The sequence below is a fragment of the Myxocyprinus asiaticus genome, chromosome 4 (genome assembly GCF_019703515.2).
Source record: "Myxocyprinus asiaticus isolate MX2 ecotype Aquarium Trade chromosome 4, UBuf_Myxa_2, whole genome shotgun sequence".
Lineage (NCBI taxonomy): Eukaryota > Metazoa > Chordata > Actinopteri > Cypriniformes > Catostomidae > Myxocyprinus > Myxocyprinus asiaticus.
Window position 1 is genome coordinate 43196097 of NC_059347.1, and position 18699 is coordinate 43214795.

The window sequence follows — 18699 nt, forward strand, 5'->3', positions numbered from 1 at the left end:
TTGGTTAAATCAGTTGTTTTATCATTTTTCAATCAGTTGAAAGATTTGTTGTTAACAGTAGGGTGACCATACGTCCTCTTTTCCCCGGACATGTCCTCTTTTTCGGACCTTAAAAAAGCGTCCTGCCGGGATTTTTAAATTTGCGAAAATGTCCGGGATTCGGCTTTAGTTGTATTATGATGTGCATCTGGTCTAATACTTAATTGTGTGTGCGCGCATATTTGCATTGATTTAACCCCTCTTTGTAAGTCCCGCCTTCTCGCACACCAATTGGTCGATTATAAGACGCTTGCAGCAACTATTGGCCAAATTCCTGCCTGTCAATCTCTCCGCGAACGCGCGAAGCGCTGTTGTGAAACAGTTGCTTGACAGTAGCAGCAAATGCCAGCTGAGTGGAAACAATGCCCAAACAAAAGTGCAAATTTACAGAAGATTTGCACAAAAAATTCCCATGCTTTCGTCCAGGTCGAGATCCATGGGAAGCAGAATGTATGACATGTAAAGCTGGCACTTATGTGTCAGTTGCTGATAAAGGTGCAAGTGATTTAGAAGCACACATTAGCTCTGGGTCAGCAAAAGGTGAAAGTTCATCAGGTAAATTAATGGACTACTTTTTGCGACCAGGTAAAATTGTTATGGCATTGCTTCATTTAGTAAATGAAGGTACACTCATGGCATCAAATATTTCATTTTAGAAAATGTACATTCAAAAGAATGTTGGAAATAGTTATTTATTTAAATATATTTATGTTATGCTAATAGAGTGTCTTTTTCACTGTATTAAAGTTTGCATTCATAGTAACACTGTATTTGAACAATATTATTATTCAGATCGCTAATTTAACATTGATATAAGTTGGAAAATGTGCCGAAAAGTCCACAATGGTGCTAAAACTGTGGATTTTTCTATATAAATGTTCAATAAGATGTATGGCTACAATCACTGAGTCATAAAGACAAGTACAGGTGAAGGAAGAAAAAAAAAACAGTATAAACCAACCAAAATGTATACATAAATAAGATAAAGGAGACAAATAATCAAAAAGATAAAAATAAATATATTTTTAATATATAAAAGATGTATTTTCTTATAAGTCAGGGGTCAGGAAGGTTCTAATTTCAGCATATAAGAAAGAGTATACATTTTTTTGTATTATTAATAACGTATATTAACTCAGCGCATTTATTGCTAAAACTGTGGAGGATGTGGTTATGTGTTAAACTGGTTCTGCACTGCTCCCATAAGATGTGCTCTTCAAATGCGAAGGAAAGACAACATGAGTCATAATGATACTAGAAGGTATGTAAGTGCTGGAGAGAGAGACACTCAATGGCGTGATGTGATGTAGAAGACTTAACTTATGAGATCTTAAATTTGAGAAGGTATGTAGCATGTTTTTGTGTTATTCTTTTTACATCTTTATGTACCACATGCAACACAACCTTTGCATTCTCAACCATTCATCTCCTAAATTTTATCTGAAATATTTATTATCTTCATCATGTATCATGTACGTATCATTTAAGTTTAAATAAAAAATATACTGATTACTTTGGACACTCGCTAGACTTTAATAATAAAATGTAATAATTGAGATAAATAAGTGGCATATTATTATACAGTACAGATATATATAATGTATATATGTATATAAATATATATTACCCCAGTAGCTCTATGAAAAAGAGTAGAGTGTTTTGTCTGTGTTTAATTGAAAGGTCTTGTCTTAATCTCAGAGGGATCACTTGCACAGTTAAAAATGGTCCTACAGAGAATAAGCATATTGGTATTGGTGTCTTTCCTGAGCTGTGCTGGTTTGACAACACCCTGCCCAAATTACACTGATCCTCAGTATGTTAACATTACTCGGACCTCTGGATTTCCCATTTCCCATTCTTATGATTCTCTGGAGCCTTTGTACAATTTTGCACGCTTGTTTCTTGGGGCTGTGCAGCCAAACTAATTTCCATTAGGTAAGTAATATCTTATGGAAATTAATATACAGTACTTTCTTCTTCTTTTTTAACCCACTAGGGACTGAATTAATTAATGTGAAAATATGAGATCACATTTTACCGTTTTATATAATTGCTTCTGAAATCCAATAGAGAAAAGTAAAAATAAAGAAGTAAATAAAATTTTATATGAGACAAAAAAGTAACTTCTCAATACTTTATTTTTAAGACATGAACTATGTAGGACTTCTTTAAATACCAGCAATTTCCTTCATTAATGTCTGTGTCAAAACTTATTTCATATGCTGCAAAATAATAATATATGAAAATCTGCTTCTCTTATAAACTCCAGATGTAGCATCTCGGGCATCAAAGAATGAAAAACCAAAAATGTCACAGGTAATCAGTGGTTTTCAGTGACTTTGGCTGATTGTATTGTATTTTAACTTGATAAACCAGTTTTAGACCACAAAGGTAAACAGACCAGTTAACAAAAGATTCCTTCACGCCTTTTATAACAAGTTTGTTCACATTAATATTTGTCAACTTGTCAATGCATTGTTTCATATTCCATCATGATTGTGTCACTTTTCTGTCAACATACTGTATACTGGCAATGACAATTGGAATGACAAAAGCAATAATCTGCAGATCTTTAAATTTTTGTAAATAAATAATTATTCCTGCTGTCTCCACAGATTGTACACTATGAGGCCGGGTACACTGTTTGCCTCATTCTGGTTGTTCTGTACATGCTGATTATGCCAGTTGTGGGTGGAATGCTTGCATGGAATTTTTTCCATAGCAGTACTGTTGCAGTGATTGACAGGTCATCACCCTTGTCATCGCCATGGTACAAAAAGGATATCACAGTGATAACATGCCTGTCCATCGTAGCTGTCCTTTTGCTGTAAGAATTAAATAACACATTCTCAGACATTCATTACTGTTAAAGGGATAGTTCACCCAAAAATGGAACATTCTGTCATTACTAACTTACTCTCATGTTGTGCTAAATCCATTTGACATTCTTTCTTTCATGGGATACAAAAGGAGATGTTGTGCAAACTGTTAGCCTCAGCCACCATTAAACATAAGTGAATGATGACTGAGGCTATCATTCTTTTTGTGTTTCATGGAAACTATCCCTTCAAGGAAAGCCAAACTGTGTATAATATACAGTATTCAAAGGGCATTCAAACAGTGTGCATATTTACATACAGTATAGAGGCAGATATCACTTAAAAACAAAATTCATTTAATTGACATTTTGGCATGACATTTACCAATGTGTTTCCATGTGTCTGCTTTGACTAAAGGGTAGGAGTATTTTTGACATTTACCACCAACAACAGAGTACATGAAAACATGAGTCCCAGTTTGAATCACCTGAGAAATGACATCAGTTATGTTGAGAATGCATTTAAATCAATCCAGAAGGTATGACAAATCTCAGTTATATTAGAAGATTCTTCATCAGCAATAATTTAATATTGAAACCATTCCTTATTATTTTATATTTTCCCTTTTCAGAAAATAAACACTATTATCAAGCAGTTCTCAGTTCCTCAAGAAGAGATCATAAGAGATTTAGAAGGTAAGAATGAGATGCAATAAAGATGCTTTCTTTAATTGATCATGCTTAAAGGTGCAATATGTAAAATTTGTCATGTAATATTCACCTTTTTTTTGCCAATGTGTGAATGGCTTGTAACGCAACTTAAAAAATGAGTCCTTGCCGGACTTCCTAGGTTGCCTATTAAAGCCTGTAGACTGATTTTCATGCGAAGGGAGTGGGTCGCTTTTGCCGGGAAAATCCAAAGGATGTGACGTTTATGCGTGCTCCCGAGAGCCTTGCCTCAGGCAGTAGCATCTTTTTTGCTATTCAACAGCGACAACAAACTGCAACACTAGGTAACGATGTCTTAGAGATGGAATCCAGCAAACATCCGGCTCCCAGCACAACACCGACACCTACACAAATTCAGAGTAAGCCAAAAAAAAAAACAACAAAAAAAAAAAACATTTATGTACTGAATCCAGTCTAGCTAAGCGGGAACGTGATCGGGTCGAGCGAAAACTAGAGTGTACATCGGCAGGGCATTTGATTCCTGGAGGGACCTTCGTTCTGTTTTGGGGATCAAAACCGACCCTGAATTGGCGTTCTTCTTATTGGACAGTTAAGCTTACATAACTGCAAAGTATGTGAAATATAGTGCCATAAGGATTGATCTGTGTAATTTTAGCTAACTTGATTTTGCCTGCACAGTAACTGTCATAATCATTGTTAATCTTTAATTATTCAGCAAGGTAAACTACAATAACACATTAAATGAATGCTAGACAATGTTCAAGATAATGCAAAAAGACCCATTCATTAGTGTAACGTAACTTGGTTATACAGAAAATACATACAATCTATAATTATAAAACAATAGCGCATCGATATATCAAAATGACAGTTGTGATGGAATCACATCAATACTGAATTGTGTCAACATATTTATAATGTACAGTCTATTTTATAAACAGCTACTGTCATCATCCACCAAATTTAGCTAACAGGTATTGATAAAGCTGGCTAGCTAGCTAACACCGACATAGGCTATCGTATAAATGCAGTCATGTATCAAGCAAAGAAAAGTGATTACTTAAAACTACAGTCTCACATAGTCAGACCTATATCCACACTTTGTTTTAGCCCTGTTCCAGCACTGGAGAGTCAAATATAATATACAGTCTCAAAGTTTGTAGTAAAACAATCATAACTGTGTAATTTTAATTATGCTACCTCATCTGTCAGCATGATGTCGGTGAATCACGTTCAGACTCTTTGTACCTTACATCATTGTTTTGGTCGATACTCGTGTCCTTATGAAGTGTGTGCACGAGCATGAGCAACAGGTAGCTGGCCGCAGTTCACTTAACGGCCACAAGTGTCATTAATAACAAGGGTTTCTGAATCTTACATACTGCACCTTTAACATTGCCGGCACATCGTCAGATGTTTTGTCTTATTTTTTTCAGGGATGGGGAATTTGATTGGTTCCACAGTCGTGTCATCTTTTAACACCCAAGTTAATAATGCTCTCTTTCACATTGCTCACACTATTCAAGGTATGTATCACCACCTTTATCTTAATAACAGAAAACACTACATGGCAAAAAGTATGTGGACAACATCTTCTAATTAACAATTTAAGCTTGGCCCCTTACCTCCAGTGAAGATAAATCTTAAAGCAACAACAAACAATGTCAGCGATTAATATAAATATACTGCTTTTCAGATCAAACAGATGCTATTTTAATCGAAAGTGTCAAAAAACAATATTGTTTTGTATATAGAATATGAAATTTAGAATATAAAATATAGGATACAGAATACCCATATGATTTTTATTATCTCCTGTGAGTTTAGATGCCTCTAGAGCACAGGGTAGTCTTCAGATCTTAGAAGAAACGAGAATATCCATGCAGACACGCCACAGCTATCTGGAATCCGAACTGCGGTGGTTGCAGAGCAGGTTGCACAGTCTCAAGAACAATTGCTCACAAAGCTGTGAGCTCCTGGAAGGCACTGATCTGGAGTCAGATGCAAATTATTACCTGGTATGAGTCCTTGGAGTAAATATGAAAGAAATGACACTGAATATATTACTGGGGCTTGTGATAATGTTTATGAAGTCTGTCATTCCTTCATAACATGCTGTAGCTACATGTGGATCAAACTTGTTTAAGAAAATAACATTTAGAGCCAGGTTATTATGACCACCAGTTAATCTAATCATAAGTTTTCAGTCCTGCCCACGGTTAAGCTATGTTGTCCATTTCAATCCTGTATAGATTCCTAGTTTGGATGAACAGCTACAACACTTGAGTTCTGTATCTGCACTGGAGGGTGTGGTGGAGCAGGTACAATAGAATGTGATTGACATTTGAAGTTAACCAGCACATTACTGTACATAAGCTGATGTTGACCCATTGTTGTTTTGCTCACTTTTTCAGGGTAATATATCATTTTACTCCATCCCTCAAAATTACATTTCTCAGACTGCACCAAAAATCGCAGGTAAATTAGAATGTCTGTTCAAAATATTTGCCTGCTGTTTCTTTGTGAAGTTTTCCAGCAAGAAAACCTTTGAAAACGTCCTGATATACATATTGTTGTCACCTGTAATGTAGCACTGGTTGTTGACTTTAATGAGACGAGGGAATTCTTTAAAAACAGCAGTGACCAGATTCCGTCTCTAGACTCACTCTCAACCACTGCATCTGGTGTGCTTTCAATACTAAACAGATACCACAGGGACATCAAATACTATGAGTATATCAGGTAAGGATTCAAGTTCACAAAACACTATAAAAAAGGCATTTAGGTTAGTTCAATATAGACAGACAGACACAGACAGACAGATAGATAGATACAGTAGATAGATAGATAGATAGATAGATGATTAAGCCATTTCAACCTTCTCTTAAGTGTGTTCTGTTGAGTTCTGAAGCATGTTGTTATAATTCCATGCATACTGTACAGTAACTAGTAACACCAAGGATTTTTCATGTTTATGAAATGAGACATAACCTGCTACCATTTTTATTATAGGTGGTCATTATCAGTGGTGTTCTGCACCTTGATTCTGGTCATAGCATTGCTGATGTTTGCTGGACTGGTTATTTGTGTTCCTCTGATTTTCTTTCCCGCTGTTTACCCTGTGTACCTGAACAACCAACTGAGACTGTCAGCCATCTACCTGCTCAGGGTGTAAGTAATGTTATTCATAATGTGATTTATCACATGGCAAAGATAGAGCATTCACTTTTTCTAGAGCATGTGCATGACCCAGAAACTTACAGTTTTAATTGGTTTTAGAGCTGCTGGTATGATATTCATCTTTACTTGGCTCTTCATAATCATGGTCTTCATCACTCTTTTCTTTGGAGGAAATGCTTACACTCTAGGCTGCAAGGCTTGGACCAGTGGGAAGATTTTTGAGGTATTACGAGCACAAACATTGACAAACACAAACATTGCATAAGATTACTGAGCCACAACCGATCATATTGCTTTATTGTTCTTGCACAGTTCTTGGACACACAGGAGAATCTCTTCAGCAGTTTAAACACTATCGCAGAGTTCAATGCCATTCATGCCTCCAATAGCAACACCACCCATAAAAAACATTCACTTACCACAACTGACGCCTCAACAATGCAAATGCTCAACATAACACAGACTGCAAATGGGACCACAAATGACACTTTGCCCAAGCTAAATATCAAGACTTCAGAGATATACCAGTAAATGAGGTTCTATACACTATGAAAAGTGGTAACATGCAGTTGCTTCCATAAAAGGATACTTTACAGAAAATTAAAAATTCTCTCATTATTTACCCATGCTTATGTCGTTCCAAACCCATAAGACGTTCTTTCTTCCATGGTACACAAAAGGAGATGTTTTGCAGAATGTTAGCCTGAGCCTCTGTTCACTTTCGTTGGATGTGTTTTTCCTATAAAATGAAAGTGAATGGTGACTGAGGCTTATCTGTTTTTGTTTCATGGAAGAAAAAAAGGTTTGGAACATCATGATGAGCAAATGAACAGAATTTTCATTTTCGAGTGAACTATCCCTTTAAGAATCTATTTACTTATATTTGTGTAACCTAATGTTGTCAGGTTAATTTTGTCATGTAAAAAAAATTTTTTTTTTTTACTTGAATAAAAGCAGCATTTAGAAGTTACCAAATAAAACACATTTTCTAGAATACCTGACAAAACATTTTGAATAGCCTATTAGGGTAGTTGACGCACAATATGATTTCTGGTTGGTATTTGTGTGCAAAACAGTGGCTGCAGAGCAGGAAGGTCCATGTTCTACACCATGAAAATGGATGAAGTCTTCAATATGGACGTATTTCTCAATACCAGCAAGGTGCAGACATGTAAAATATTTATGTCTTCCTGTGTTATACAGTACTGTGCAAAAGTTTTAGGCACTTGTGAAAAATGTTGCATAGTGAGGATGTCTTCAAAAATAATTTATCAATTAACATCATGCAAAGTCCGGTAAACATAAAAAAGCTAAATCAATATTTGGTGTGGCCACCTTTGCCTTTTGAACAGCACCAATTATCCTAGGTACACCTGGACACAGTTTTTCTTGGTTGTTGGCAGATAGGATGTACCAGGCTTGTTAATTGATTTACAGTATTGTTTGTATTGAAATTTTATTAAGATGTTTTCTAGATACATTTTCTCTCTCTGTTGGCCCTGCAGTACTTAGAAAGCTTTGAGGGCACATTGCAGGATATGTCTATAGACCTTGACAGTACCACTCTTCTGCCTGAAGATGGAAGATATGCTGTTCAGAGTTTTCGAGACAGTGGCCTGGACACAATCAACTACGATGGACTCAGAGTGTTGGTATGTGTACTATATGTTAGTATGTGTGTGTGCATATTAATATGCATGAGTCTGAAAATAAATGCTATTTTCCCATTTCTCAGATGAGTAAATCTGTGGTGAAGAGAGATCTTGCAGCTTTTGCAGATGAACTGGACACAGCAGCAGCACTTCCTGTGAGTATGCCTGCAGAAAGGCAGCATTTTAAGCTTCAAGAATGCAGGCTGAACGTTAGCGTGTTTGCCTCTGTTTTCTGCAGGAAAATGAAGCAATCAGGGATGATATGCAAAGAGAAGCGAATCATGCCAGATACCTCAATACAGTGGTTCAGGAGCAGAACACAGACAGAGTATGTCTCTTAAGGCTCTTCTTTAAATGATTTCAGATTTCTGTTCTTTAATCCTGTGGATCTCACTTGATTTTACTTCAGGACTGAGATACAATGGACATCAAGTGGCGACCCAACACAGTAGCATAACTTAATGCATAATAGTCTGTATCATATTCACCCCTTTTATAAGTTGAAAGGCCTATTTACGTTTCTAAACTATATACAATTACATGGTTAGTTGAATTTTATTAAATGCATTTAGCAATTTTGTTCAGAAACAAACAGAGCCACTGGGTTGAGACCAAATATCTGAATCTGTTCTGAACATCTCTCTCTCTCTCTCTCTCTCTCTCTCTCTCTCTCTGTTTATAGAGCAGGATGAACTCTAGTGTGGAGGCACTTGCTATCATTAGTCAAGACTACAAGGTACATTTATAAAGAAGGATCTAAATGTCTCAGAAATCAGTGTCACTTCAGTTATAGTCTTTATGGTCATTTTTTTGTGGTTTGTTTAACATAGCTGTGAGACAGCATTTGATTTTTTCCTTGTGGATAGAGCCTATATTTTTATTTGAACTGTTGCTTCTTTTTTCAGAGCAATGCTGATAATACCCTACAGTACACCAGTGAGACTCAAGCAGCTCTTCATAATGAGACTCCTTATATCATAGCAAATGTAAGTCAGTTTTAAACATGCAATAATGTTCCCTTACATCAAACTAAATGAATATAAAATAACATTGAACATGTGCATATACAGTATAACAAACACACACACACACACATATATACACTGGCAGCCAAAAGTTTGGAATAATGTACTGTATATCCTGTGTGTGTGTGTGTGTATATACATTATATATATATATATATATATATATATACACACACAGTACTGTGCAAAAGTATTAGGCACATAATATGTTTCACAAAAACATTTGTCTTAAGATGGTTATTTATATCTTCAGTTTTAGTGTGTCAATGGGAATTATACATTTTAGACATTCCTTTTGCAAATAGATTCGAATAAAATAGAAGAACAGGGAGTCCTGCAACAGATGGCATGGCCCCCACAGTGCGCACCACTGAACTTCGAGTCAGTCTGGGATTACATGAAGAGACAGAAGTAATTGAGACAGCCTAAATAGATAGAAGAACTGTGGCATATTGTCCAAGAAGCTTGGAACATCCTATCTGCCAACAACAAGGAAAACTGTGTCCAGGTGTACGTAGGAGAGTTGGTGCTATTTTGAATGCAAAGGTGGTCAAACCAAATATTGATTTAGCATTTTTTTTTTTTTTTTTATGTTTACTGGACTTTGTATGACATTAATTGATCAATGAAAATTATTTATTGCATTATTTTTGAAGAAATCCTCACTATGCAACATTTTTCACAAGTGCCTAAAACTTTTGCACAGTACTGTGCATACATATATGTAAATATATATATATATAATACTGTAGGGCCATATCGCACTCTTGCTCGTGTGATATTGCTTAAGTATACAGTAAATTATTTACTGTATACTTAAGCAATATCACACGAGCAAGAGTGCGATATGGCCCTACATCGGCACTATTGTGATTCGGCAGCAGGCAGAGTGCCATAGGTAATCACAGCAATGCTGATTTAGGCCCATATCGCACTCTTGCTCATGTGATATTGCTTATATTCAACAGTTCAATGAACAAGTAAATAAAAAAAAAATAGGAAAAACTGAGTACGGTCATAAAAAATGCATTTGTGCATGGAACTACTTTCTTACGCAACGGTTCAGAATCTGCCATTGGTAGTTAAAACTAAATGATGCGTCCAAGCCTTCGTTAGTAATTCAAAAATATCACTTTAGAACTAGTATCACGGCTTGGGCTGTTTCTAACAAGTTATTGGAGAAACAAGGATGTGTGTGTGTGTGTGTGAGTGAGAGAGAGAGAGAGAGAGAGATGGAGCTTGTGTGATCACCTGTCCCTGCTGCCATTCTCAAGCAGAGATGCTGTAGTGTGTTAGTCAGCTTTCTGAATATAATGTCATTTTGGTTAAATTCATCCTATTTTCTCAGTGGAAAAATAGCCGTCAAAGCGGAGGTATTCCTCCCTATCCCTTATATTGCACAAACAAATTGTGTTTTGCTGCCACCTGCTGGCTAAAATATGTAACGTCACAAAATTACATGTAAAGAGACACATATAGCTCTTAACACATATGCACTGCTCTTACACTTTAGTTTAGAACAGCTCGAACACAAGTGGAGTGATACAAACAGTGAAGCGTCGGAGTGCTGATAGTGTGAGTCCATCAATACTCATGCAACGCCTCTCGTTCAATCAGATTCAAGGACTAGAACAAACTGTTGTGGATATATATATATATATATATATATATATATATATATATATATATATATACAGTATATACAGCTCTGGAAAAAATTAAGAGACCACTTCAAAATTATCAGTTTCTCTGGATTTATATTTATAGGTATGTGTTTGAGTAAAATGAACATTTTTGTTTTATTCTATAAAGTACTGACAACATTTCTCCCAAATTCTAAATAAAAATATTGTCATTTAGAGCGTTTATTTGCAGAAAATTACAACTGGTCAAAATAACAAAAAAGATGCAGTGTTTTCAGACCTCGAATAATGCAAAGAAAACAAGTTCATATTCATTTTTAAACAACACAATTCTAATATTTTAACTCAGTAAGAGTTCAGAAATCAGTATTTGGTTGATAACCCTGATTTTCAATCAGCTTTCATGCATCTTGTCATGCTCCCTACCCAGCCTTTCGCATTGCTGTTGGGTGACTTTATGCCACTCCTGGTATAAATTCAAGCATCTCGGCTTTGTTTGATGGCTTGTGACCATCCATCTTCCTCTTGTCCACATTTTAGAGGTTTTCAGTGGGGTTCAGGTCTGGAGATTGGGCTGGCCATGACAGGGTCGTGATCCGGTGGTGCTCCATCCACACCTTGATTGACCTGTCTGTGTGGCATGGAGCATTGTCCTGGTGGAAAAACCAATCCTCAGAGTTGGGGAACATTGTCAGAGCAAAACGAAGCAAGTTTTCTTCCAGGATAACCTTGTACATGGCTTGATTCAAGCCTCCTTCACAAAGATGAATCTGCCTGATTCCAGCCTTGCTGAAGCACCCCCAGATCATCACCGATCCTCCACCTGGTCGTCTAATGGTTAGACGGAGACCTGGAGAGGCCTTCAAGCCACAGTGTCTCGCACCCACTGTGAAATTTGGTGGAGGAGCCGTGATGATCTGGGGGTGTTTCAACAAGGCTGGAATCGAGCAGATTTATCTTTGTGAAGGATGCATGAATCAAGCCACGTATAAGGTTATCCTGGAAGAAAACTTGCTTCCTTATGCTCTGACAATGTTCCCTACCTGGTTTCTCCAGCAGGACAATGCTCCATACTACACAGCCAAGTCAATCAAGGTGTGGATGTAGGACCACGATCCAGACCTGAACCCCATTTAAAACCTCTGGAATGTGATCAAGAGGAAGATGGATGGCCACAAGCCATCAAATAAAGCCGAGCTGCTTGAATTTTTGCGCCAGGAGTGGCATAGATTCACCCAACAGCAATGTGAAAGACTGGTAGAGGGCATGCCAAGACGCATGAAAGCTGTGATTGAAAATCAGGGTTATCCACCAAATATATTGATTTCTGAACTCTTCCCAAGTTATGTATGTAAAACATTTGTATTGTGTTGTTTAAAAATGAATATGAACTTGTTTTCTTTGCATTATTTTTGAAGAAATCCTCACTATGCAACATTTTTCACAAGTGCCTAAAACTTTTGCATGGTACTGTGTGTGTGTGTGTGTGTGTGTGTGTCTATATACAGGTGCATCTCAATAAATTAGAATGTCGTGGAAAAGTTCATTTATTTCAGTAATTCAACTCAAATTGTGAAACTCGTGTATTAAATAAATTCAGTGCACACAGACTGAAGTAGTTTAAGTCTTTGGTTCTTTTAATTGTGATGATTTTGGCTCACATTTAACAAAAACCCACCAATTCACTATCTCAAAAAATTAGAATACATCATAAGACCAATAAGAAAAACATTTTTAGTGAATTGTTGGCCTTCTGGAAAGTATGTTCATTTACTGTATATGTACTCAGTACTTGCTAGGGGCTCCTTTTGCTTTAATTACTGCCTCAATTCGGTGTGGCATGGAGGTGATCAGTTTGTGGCACTGCTGAGGTGGTATGGAAGCCCAGGTTTCTTCGACAGTGGCCTTCAGCTCATCTGCATTTTTTGGTCTCTTGTTTCTCATTTTCCTCTTGACAATATCCCATAGATTCTCTATGGGGTTCAGGTCTGGTGAGTTTGCTGGCCAGTCAAGCACACCAACACCATGGTCATTTAACCAACTTTTGGTGCTTTTGGCAGTGTGGGCAGGTGCCAAATCCTGCTGGAAAATGAAATCAGCATCTTTAAAAAGCTGGTCAGCAGAAGGAAGCATGAAGTGCTCCAACATTTCTTGGTAAACAGGTGCAGTGACTTTGGTTTTCAAAAAACACAATGGACCAACACCAGCAGATGACATTGCACCCCAAATCATCACAGACTGTGGAAACTTAACACTGGACTTCAAGCAACTTGGGCTATGAGCTTCTCCACCCTTCCTCCAGACTCTAGGACCTTGGTTTCCAAATGAAATACAAAACTTGCTCTCATCTGAAAAGAGGACTTTGAACCACTGGGCAACAGTCCAGTTCTTCTTCTCCTTAGCCCAGGTAAGACGCCTCTGACGTTGTCTGTGGTTCAGGAGTGGCTTAACAAGAGGAATACGACAACTGTAGCCAAATTCCTTGACACGTCTGTGTGTGGTGGCTCTTGATGCCTTGACCCCAGCCTCAGTCCATTCCTTGTGAAGTTCACCCAAATTCTTGAATCGATTTTGCTTGACAATCATAAGGCTGCGGTTCTCTCGGTTGGCTGTGCATCTTTTTCTTCCACACTTTTTCCTTCCACTCAACTTTCTGTTAACATGCTTGGATACAGCACTCTGTGAACAGCCAGCTTCTTTGGCAATGAATGTTTGTGGCTTACCCTCCTTGTGAAGGGTGTCAATGATTGTCTTCTGGACAACTGTCAGATCAGCAGTCTTCCCCATGATTGTGTAGTCTAGTGAACCAAACTGAGAGACCATTTTGAAGGCTCAGGAAACCTTTTCAGGTGTTTTGAGTTGATTAGCTGATTGGCATGTCACCATATTCTAATTTTTTGAGATAGTGAATTGGTGGGTTTTTGTTAAATGTGAGCCAAAATCATCACAATTAAAAGAACCAAAGACTTAAACTACTTCAGTCTGTGTGCATTGAATTTATTTAATACACGAGTTTCACAATTTGAGTTGAATTACTGAAATAAATGAACTTTTCCACGACATTCTAATTTATTGAGATGCACCTGTATATATATATATATATATATGTCTGAAAACACTGCATCTTTTTTTGTTATTTTGACCAGTTGTTATTTTCTGCAAATAAATGCTCTAAATGACAATATTTTTATATGGAATTTGGGATAAATATTGTCAGTGCTTTATAGAATAAAACAAACATTTTCATTTTACTCAAACACATACCTATAAATAGTAAATCCAGAGAAACTGATAATTTTGCAGTGGTCTCTTAATTTTTTCCAGAGCTGTATATATATAAATATATGACTAATGATAGCAAGTGCCGCCAAAACAGCGCCAACCCTCATCTCATCTGCCTGGTGCACTTAAAGTCCTACACTGGTTTTAAATAATTCGAAATGCCTTGCACCATAGACTAAGGGATGAGCTAAAAATGCTTTCTGAGGTAATTGACAAGATGTCTTATGCCATTATTTGTTTTCATGGGATGGGGATGATGGGTCTCTCAATTATAATGATTGCTGCTCCTGTTAAGGCCAACTGTAATTCAGATGCTTTTACTTCTCTGGTAGGTGTCTTTGTGTGCAATGAACAAGGCAGAGGAGGTACTACAACACTACATGAACTGGGTTAGACATGCGGTAAGTAGTTGGACAAAACTATAACTCAGTGGCAGATTTAGGCATGGGTGACATGGGCAGCAACTATAAATCAATACAGCAGACATTTCTCATGCATTATGTTCACATGACTGTACTGAGAATCTGAAATAATGAAAAAAAATTAAATTACTAAAATAAACCTGTGCTGGTGTTTCACTCATTTTTTTTTAATTTTTTTTTGAGCTATTTGTGTTTAAAAACCATGTTCGTGAGGAATATCGCAGTTTGGTATGGTTAATTAGTTTAGCTTTAATTAATGTAATCTAGGTGAATGACTGATTCCAAGCCATTGCCATTCAAGTTATATCAGATGATTCTGGTGCTGTTTTAAAATGTATTTAGCATTATTAGCGTTATTTGTATATTCTTCACATTCTAGATTATATCAGAAGTTCTGGATTGTCAGTGGCTCTCTGTGTCTCTGAGCAATGTATACACAGCAACCTGTGAGAATGTGATTGATCCTTGGGTGAGTGAATGTCAACAGATGCAGAAAATGTTATGATGTAGTAGTAGACCAACAAACTGTATAATGTGTAGTCTCAATATATAATCAATATATATGTGTATTTTTACAGAACTAATTACATGACTTTTTACATAAAGTTTCATGTTAAACCATTTATGCATGATCTTGCACTCTTGACAGTGTTGTCCTGTTTATATCTTCCTTTGAAGAACGCATTCTGGCTCTGTCTTGGATGGTGCTGTGCATTCCTGGTTCTTGGTGTGATCTTTTGCATATTCACATCTAGATTATTAGAGCTTCTGCCCAGCAAGTAAGACAAATTACATTTTAAACTACATTATATAGTATCTCCAAATGTTTTAACATTATGACCAGTTCACATTGATATCTCTGAATAATTACTATTAATAAATATTAAGATTTAGATATAAATTAATATAAATATGAATATCTGAGTTTTTGAGTCCATTTCAAGTATTATAGTGACTTTAACATATTATAGCAACTATGGATCATATTCTACAGCAATATTATTCAAATAATAGATCCATTTTTGTTCAAGTTAAATTTGATGTATAAAAGGGTGTTGTGTTGTTCACTGTTTATCTCATCTGTCTAAAATGCAGTAAAGCATCATTCTATGTGCCAAAGGATATCTTCGATACTGAAACTCATTCTAAAAGCTACAAGACAAAGGATTATATGGAGGTAATGTTTCTTTCTTCATTGCAAATTTCCTCTATTTATTGCTGTTGTTTATCTCACCAAGAAACAAGTAAAACACAAGTCTGATATCATGTCTGTGATAGTTTCATGAATTCATAGTTTGTGTACTTATCATGCATTCTATGTCAGAGAAGTACCATAGTAATATCTTTAACACCATAGATTCGATTTTTAGTATATTATTTGAGATTTGACCTAGTACAAATGACCATTACTGGGTGAGAGCTGCTTTTTGAACTTTCTCTAAATTTCCATTTCATTATGCTCCTTGGAAATACATGAAGGATGAAGACACTGAGAACATCAAATCCAACATCTAATTTATGGATGAACTTAATGAATCTTAAAAATGTACAGAATTGCACTGCAAATGTATAGGATGAAGGAAACACTTAAAGCAAAATAACATTGCCACCAAAAAATTATGAGGCGACACAGGAATGAGGAAACACATTTTGTTCACTGCAACTAATATTGTTATTTCTGTAGACTCAGTATTCAGTATGATACATAAAAATGTCCTTTGTCTTTCTACATATTTTGGGTTGTGAAAGTATGAATTAATGGTCTACATACAATTTCAGTGGCTTCCTATTAACTTTGTTCATGTTTTGTCATGATTTTTGTGTCATATGAGGTCATTTTCCTTTTCTTAAAATAATTCAATTTACTAAATAAGCTATAACAAATAAAGACAATTATTACACATTGCAAATCCTCATATTGTTGGATTGAATGAATTTAGCATTAGCTTAACTATTTGGGCTATAGAAAAGCTTTGTATCCCTATGTAGCATATCCCTAGATGGCAGTAGACCACAATCAGTCATATCCCTCCAGTAAATGGGTTACTATGTTACACACCATAATGGACTCTTTTCACATTTTGGGATTTGGGACACGGAAGTAAACTACAGATGGATACACTGTCTTCTATAGAGGTAAATGGGAGACCACAGCAAATACTGTATCATTTTGTGTTTGCATTTGCTCCAACAGCAAAATAAAAAATCCACTATTACGTTTCCACTGGATCCATTTCCAATGGATTATGGCAGTCGCAAGATAGAAAGATGCCGAATTTACCATCACGCTCTCTGCAGCTGTATTTAAATCCCCAATAGAGCAGTGGTGCCATTTTTTTTCTTAATTAATTCCAAGGTAAATTTAGATTAATTTATATATATATATATATATATATATATAAGTACAAAGGTTTGCTAATTTACCCTAGTTTACTAAGGTGGATTTGCATCATCACAGCCTGTGAAAAGGGTCCATTAATTGAATTGCCATTTTGTGCTATGCATGTTGTAACTTGTTTAGTAACTAGAGCCATTGTCAGTGTTTTATTCATGACATGCTATACACAGGAGAAAATGACATAGGTCACTTCACTACGCCAAATACCAGAGCTGGGTGACGGACTCCCATAACTGTTTTGAGGTACCTTATCAGCTCAGACAAGATATTTGAGTCTGGCTAAAAATGTATGTGTGAACAGCAGAGACAAAACAAAACAAATGCCTAAAATTAAACAGAGTCTAGTTTTGAAACTAGTTCTGGGCTTTCCGCTCCAACATCTAATCTATGACAAACAAAATCAGCACAGTAGATACACAGGACATAAAAAGTAGCAAGTGTAGTAGATTCAGACAAGCACACATGAGCCAAAGAGAATGAAGATCCAAACGCTGAATATCAAATCGCAGGCACTTTGTTATCACTCAAAGAGATGACATCAAATGACACATTAATATCAGTTTCCTTAAAGTTGACATAAAATGCATTTATGGTCATCTTAGGATAACTTTCTGTAGTGTGAGAGCAGCAAAGGGTATATCAAACCATACAGACTTCAAACTTTGAAACAGTTTCAAAGTTTAATCAAAATGGTTTGATTTAATGTGAAAAAATTTATTTTCACAATAATATGTTTTAAAGAAATGACTGAAAACACCGTTCCTTCATTTTTGGCTGTAGCTCTTCAAAATGTGTCCTGAGTGAAAGATGTGCTATTCAGTGGATTACTACTGCACCACCGTGCAACATGAAGACGATTTATTTTCTACTATTTGAAAAAAAAGATTGTGAGCCACAGTGATTCTTTGGCAGTAAACATTTTGTCCTCCCAACTATTCTGTCCAACAGCATTTCATGCCAATGAGTTGATAAGTGGAAGTTGTGTTATGATAAAACAGGATTCAGTGGATGATAAATAACAATATTTCACACTTCATACTTATCTGGCTTCTATAATAATGAACAGATGCTGAGAGAATCACATGCACTCAAATTCACACCTTTTATGAGGAAAACGAAAAAGAAACTTTATCTTGAAAAGTGCACTCAAGCTTTCTCTCAGAACAGAGCCAGTGTACAAATAATTAACACCTTTCCTATTTCAACAGAAAAGTCAAAGTTAAGTCTTGAGCTTGGTAATGATATAAACAGTGGTGCTGCATGGCTTGAGCAAAGGATGGTTTGAGAAAGGCACAGCGTGAGTCTTTTCCTCCCTTGGCCAGGCCATCATTCCTGCAGTTTGAAGTGGAAGCTATTTGTGCTCCACTGGTTGATGTCGCAATTTAGCATGTTACGCTCTGTAAAGTTCACGTTTCCCTCTCTGTCGATGAGGATTATCGTATTGGTCCTGTGGTGGCCAGACACACAGATATGACACTGGTTATAAGACCCCACATTTATCCTAATAACTAGAGAAAAGTTTAGCAAGCATTGGTCTGCTCTCTGGAGAG

General features: G+C 36.3%; 2 protein-coding genes across 6 annotated transcripts in view; one reads left to right on the forward strand and one right to left on the reverse strand.

The window, feature by feature from the left end:
• Nucleotides 1-1298: 1298 nt before the first annotated feature.
• Nucleotides 1299-18180, forward strand: LOC127432566 (prominin-2-like). 2 transcript variants are annotated; one of them, XM_051683808.1, is made up of 25 exons: nt 1299-1383; nt 1738-1974; nt 2309-2355; nt 2655-2866; nt 3276-3396; nt 3490-3553; nt 4984-5073; nt 5375-5565; nt 5800-5868; nt 5962-6025; nt 6139-6289; nt 6560-6718; nt 6827-6950; nt 7040-7254; nt 7804-7888; nt 8233-8379; nt 8463-8534; nt 8618-8707; nt 9062-9115; nt 9285-9365; nt 14662-14730; nt 15131-15220; nt 15430-15530; nt 15847-15928; nt 16231-18180. In XM_051683808.1, exons 3-25 carry the CDS (start codon nt 2347-2349, stop codon nt 16264-16266), a joined length of 2376 nt encoding a protein of 791 aa, XP_051539768.1. In that variant the 5' UTR covers nt 1299-1383; nt 1738-1974; nt 2309-2346; the 3' UTR covers nt 16267-18180. The 2 variants fall into 2 exon arrangements, with proteins under 2 accessions (XP_051539768.1, XP_051539777.1); XM_051683817.1 differs by lacking the exons at nt 14662-14730; nt 15131-15220; nt 15430-15530; nt 15847-15928; nt 16231-18180 and adding an exon at nt 9710-9950.
• LOC127432592 (transport and Golgi organization protein 2 homolog) overlaps nt 16254-18699 on the reverse strand; it is a 57484-nt gene continuing 55038 nt past the window's right edge. For all 4 annotated transcript variants that reach the window (XM_051683888.1, XM_051683906.1, XM_051683879.1 and 1 more), the window contains exon 9: nt 16254-18596. In XM_051683888.1, coding sequence (XP_051539848.1) covers nt 18476-18596 — 121 coding nt within the window. In that variant the 3' untranslated portion in view covers nt 16254-18475. The remainder of the gene's footprint in view (nt 18597-18699) is intronic.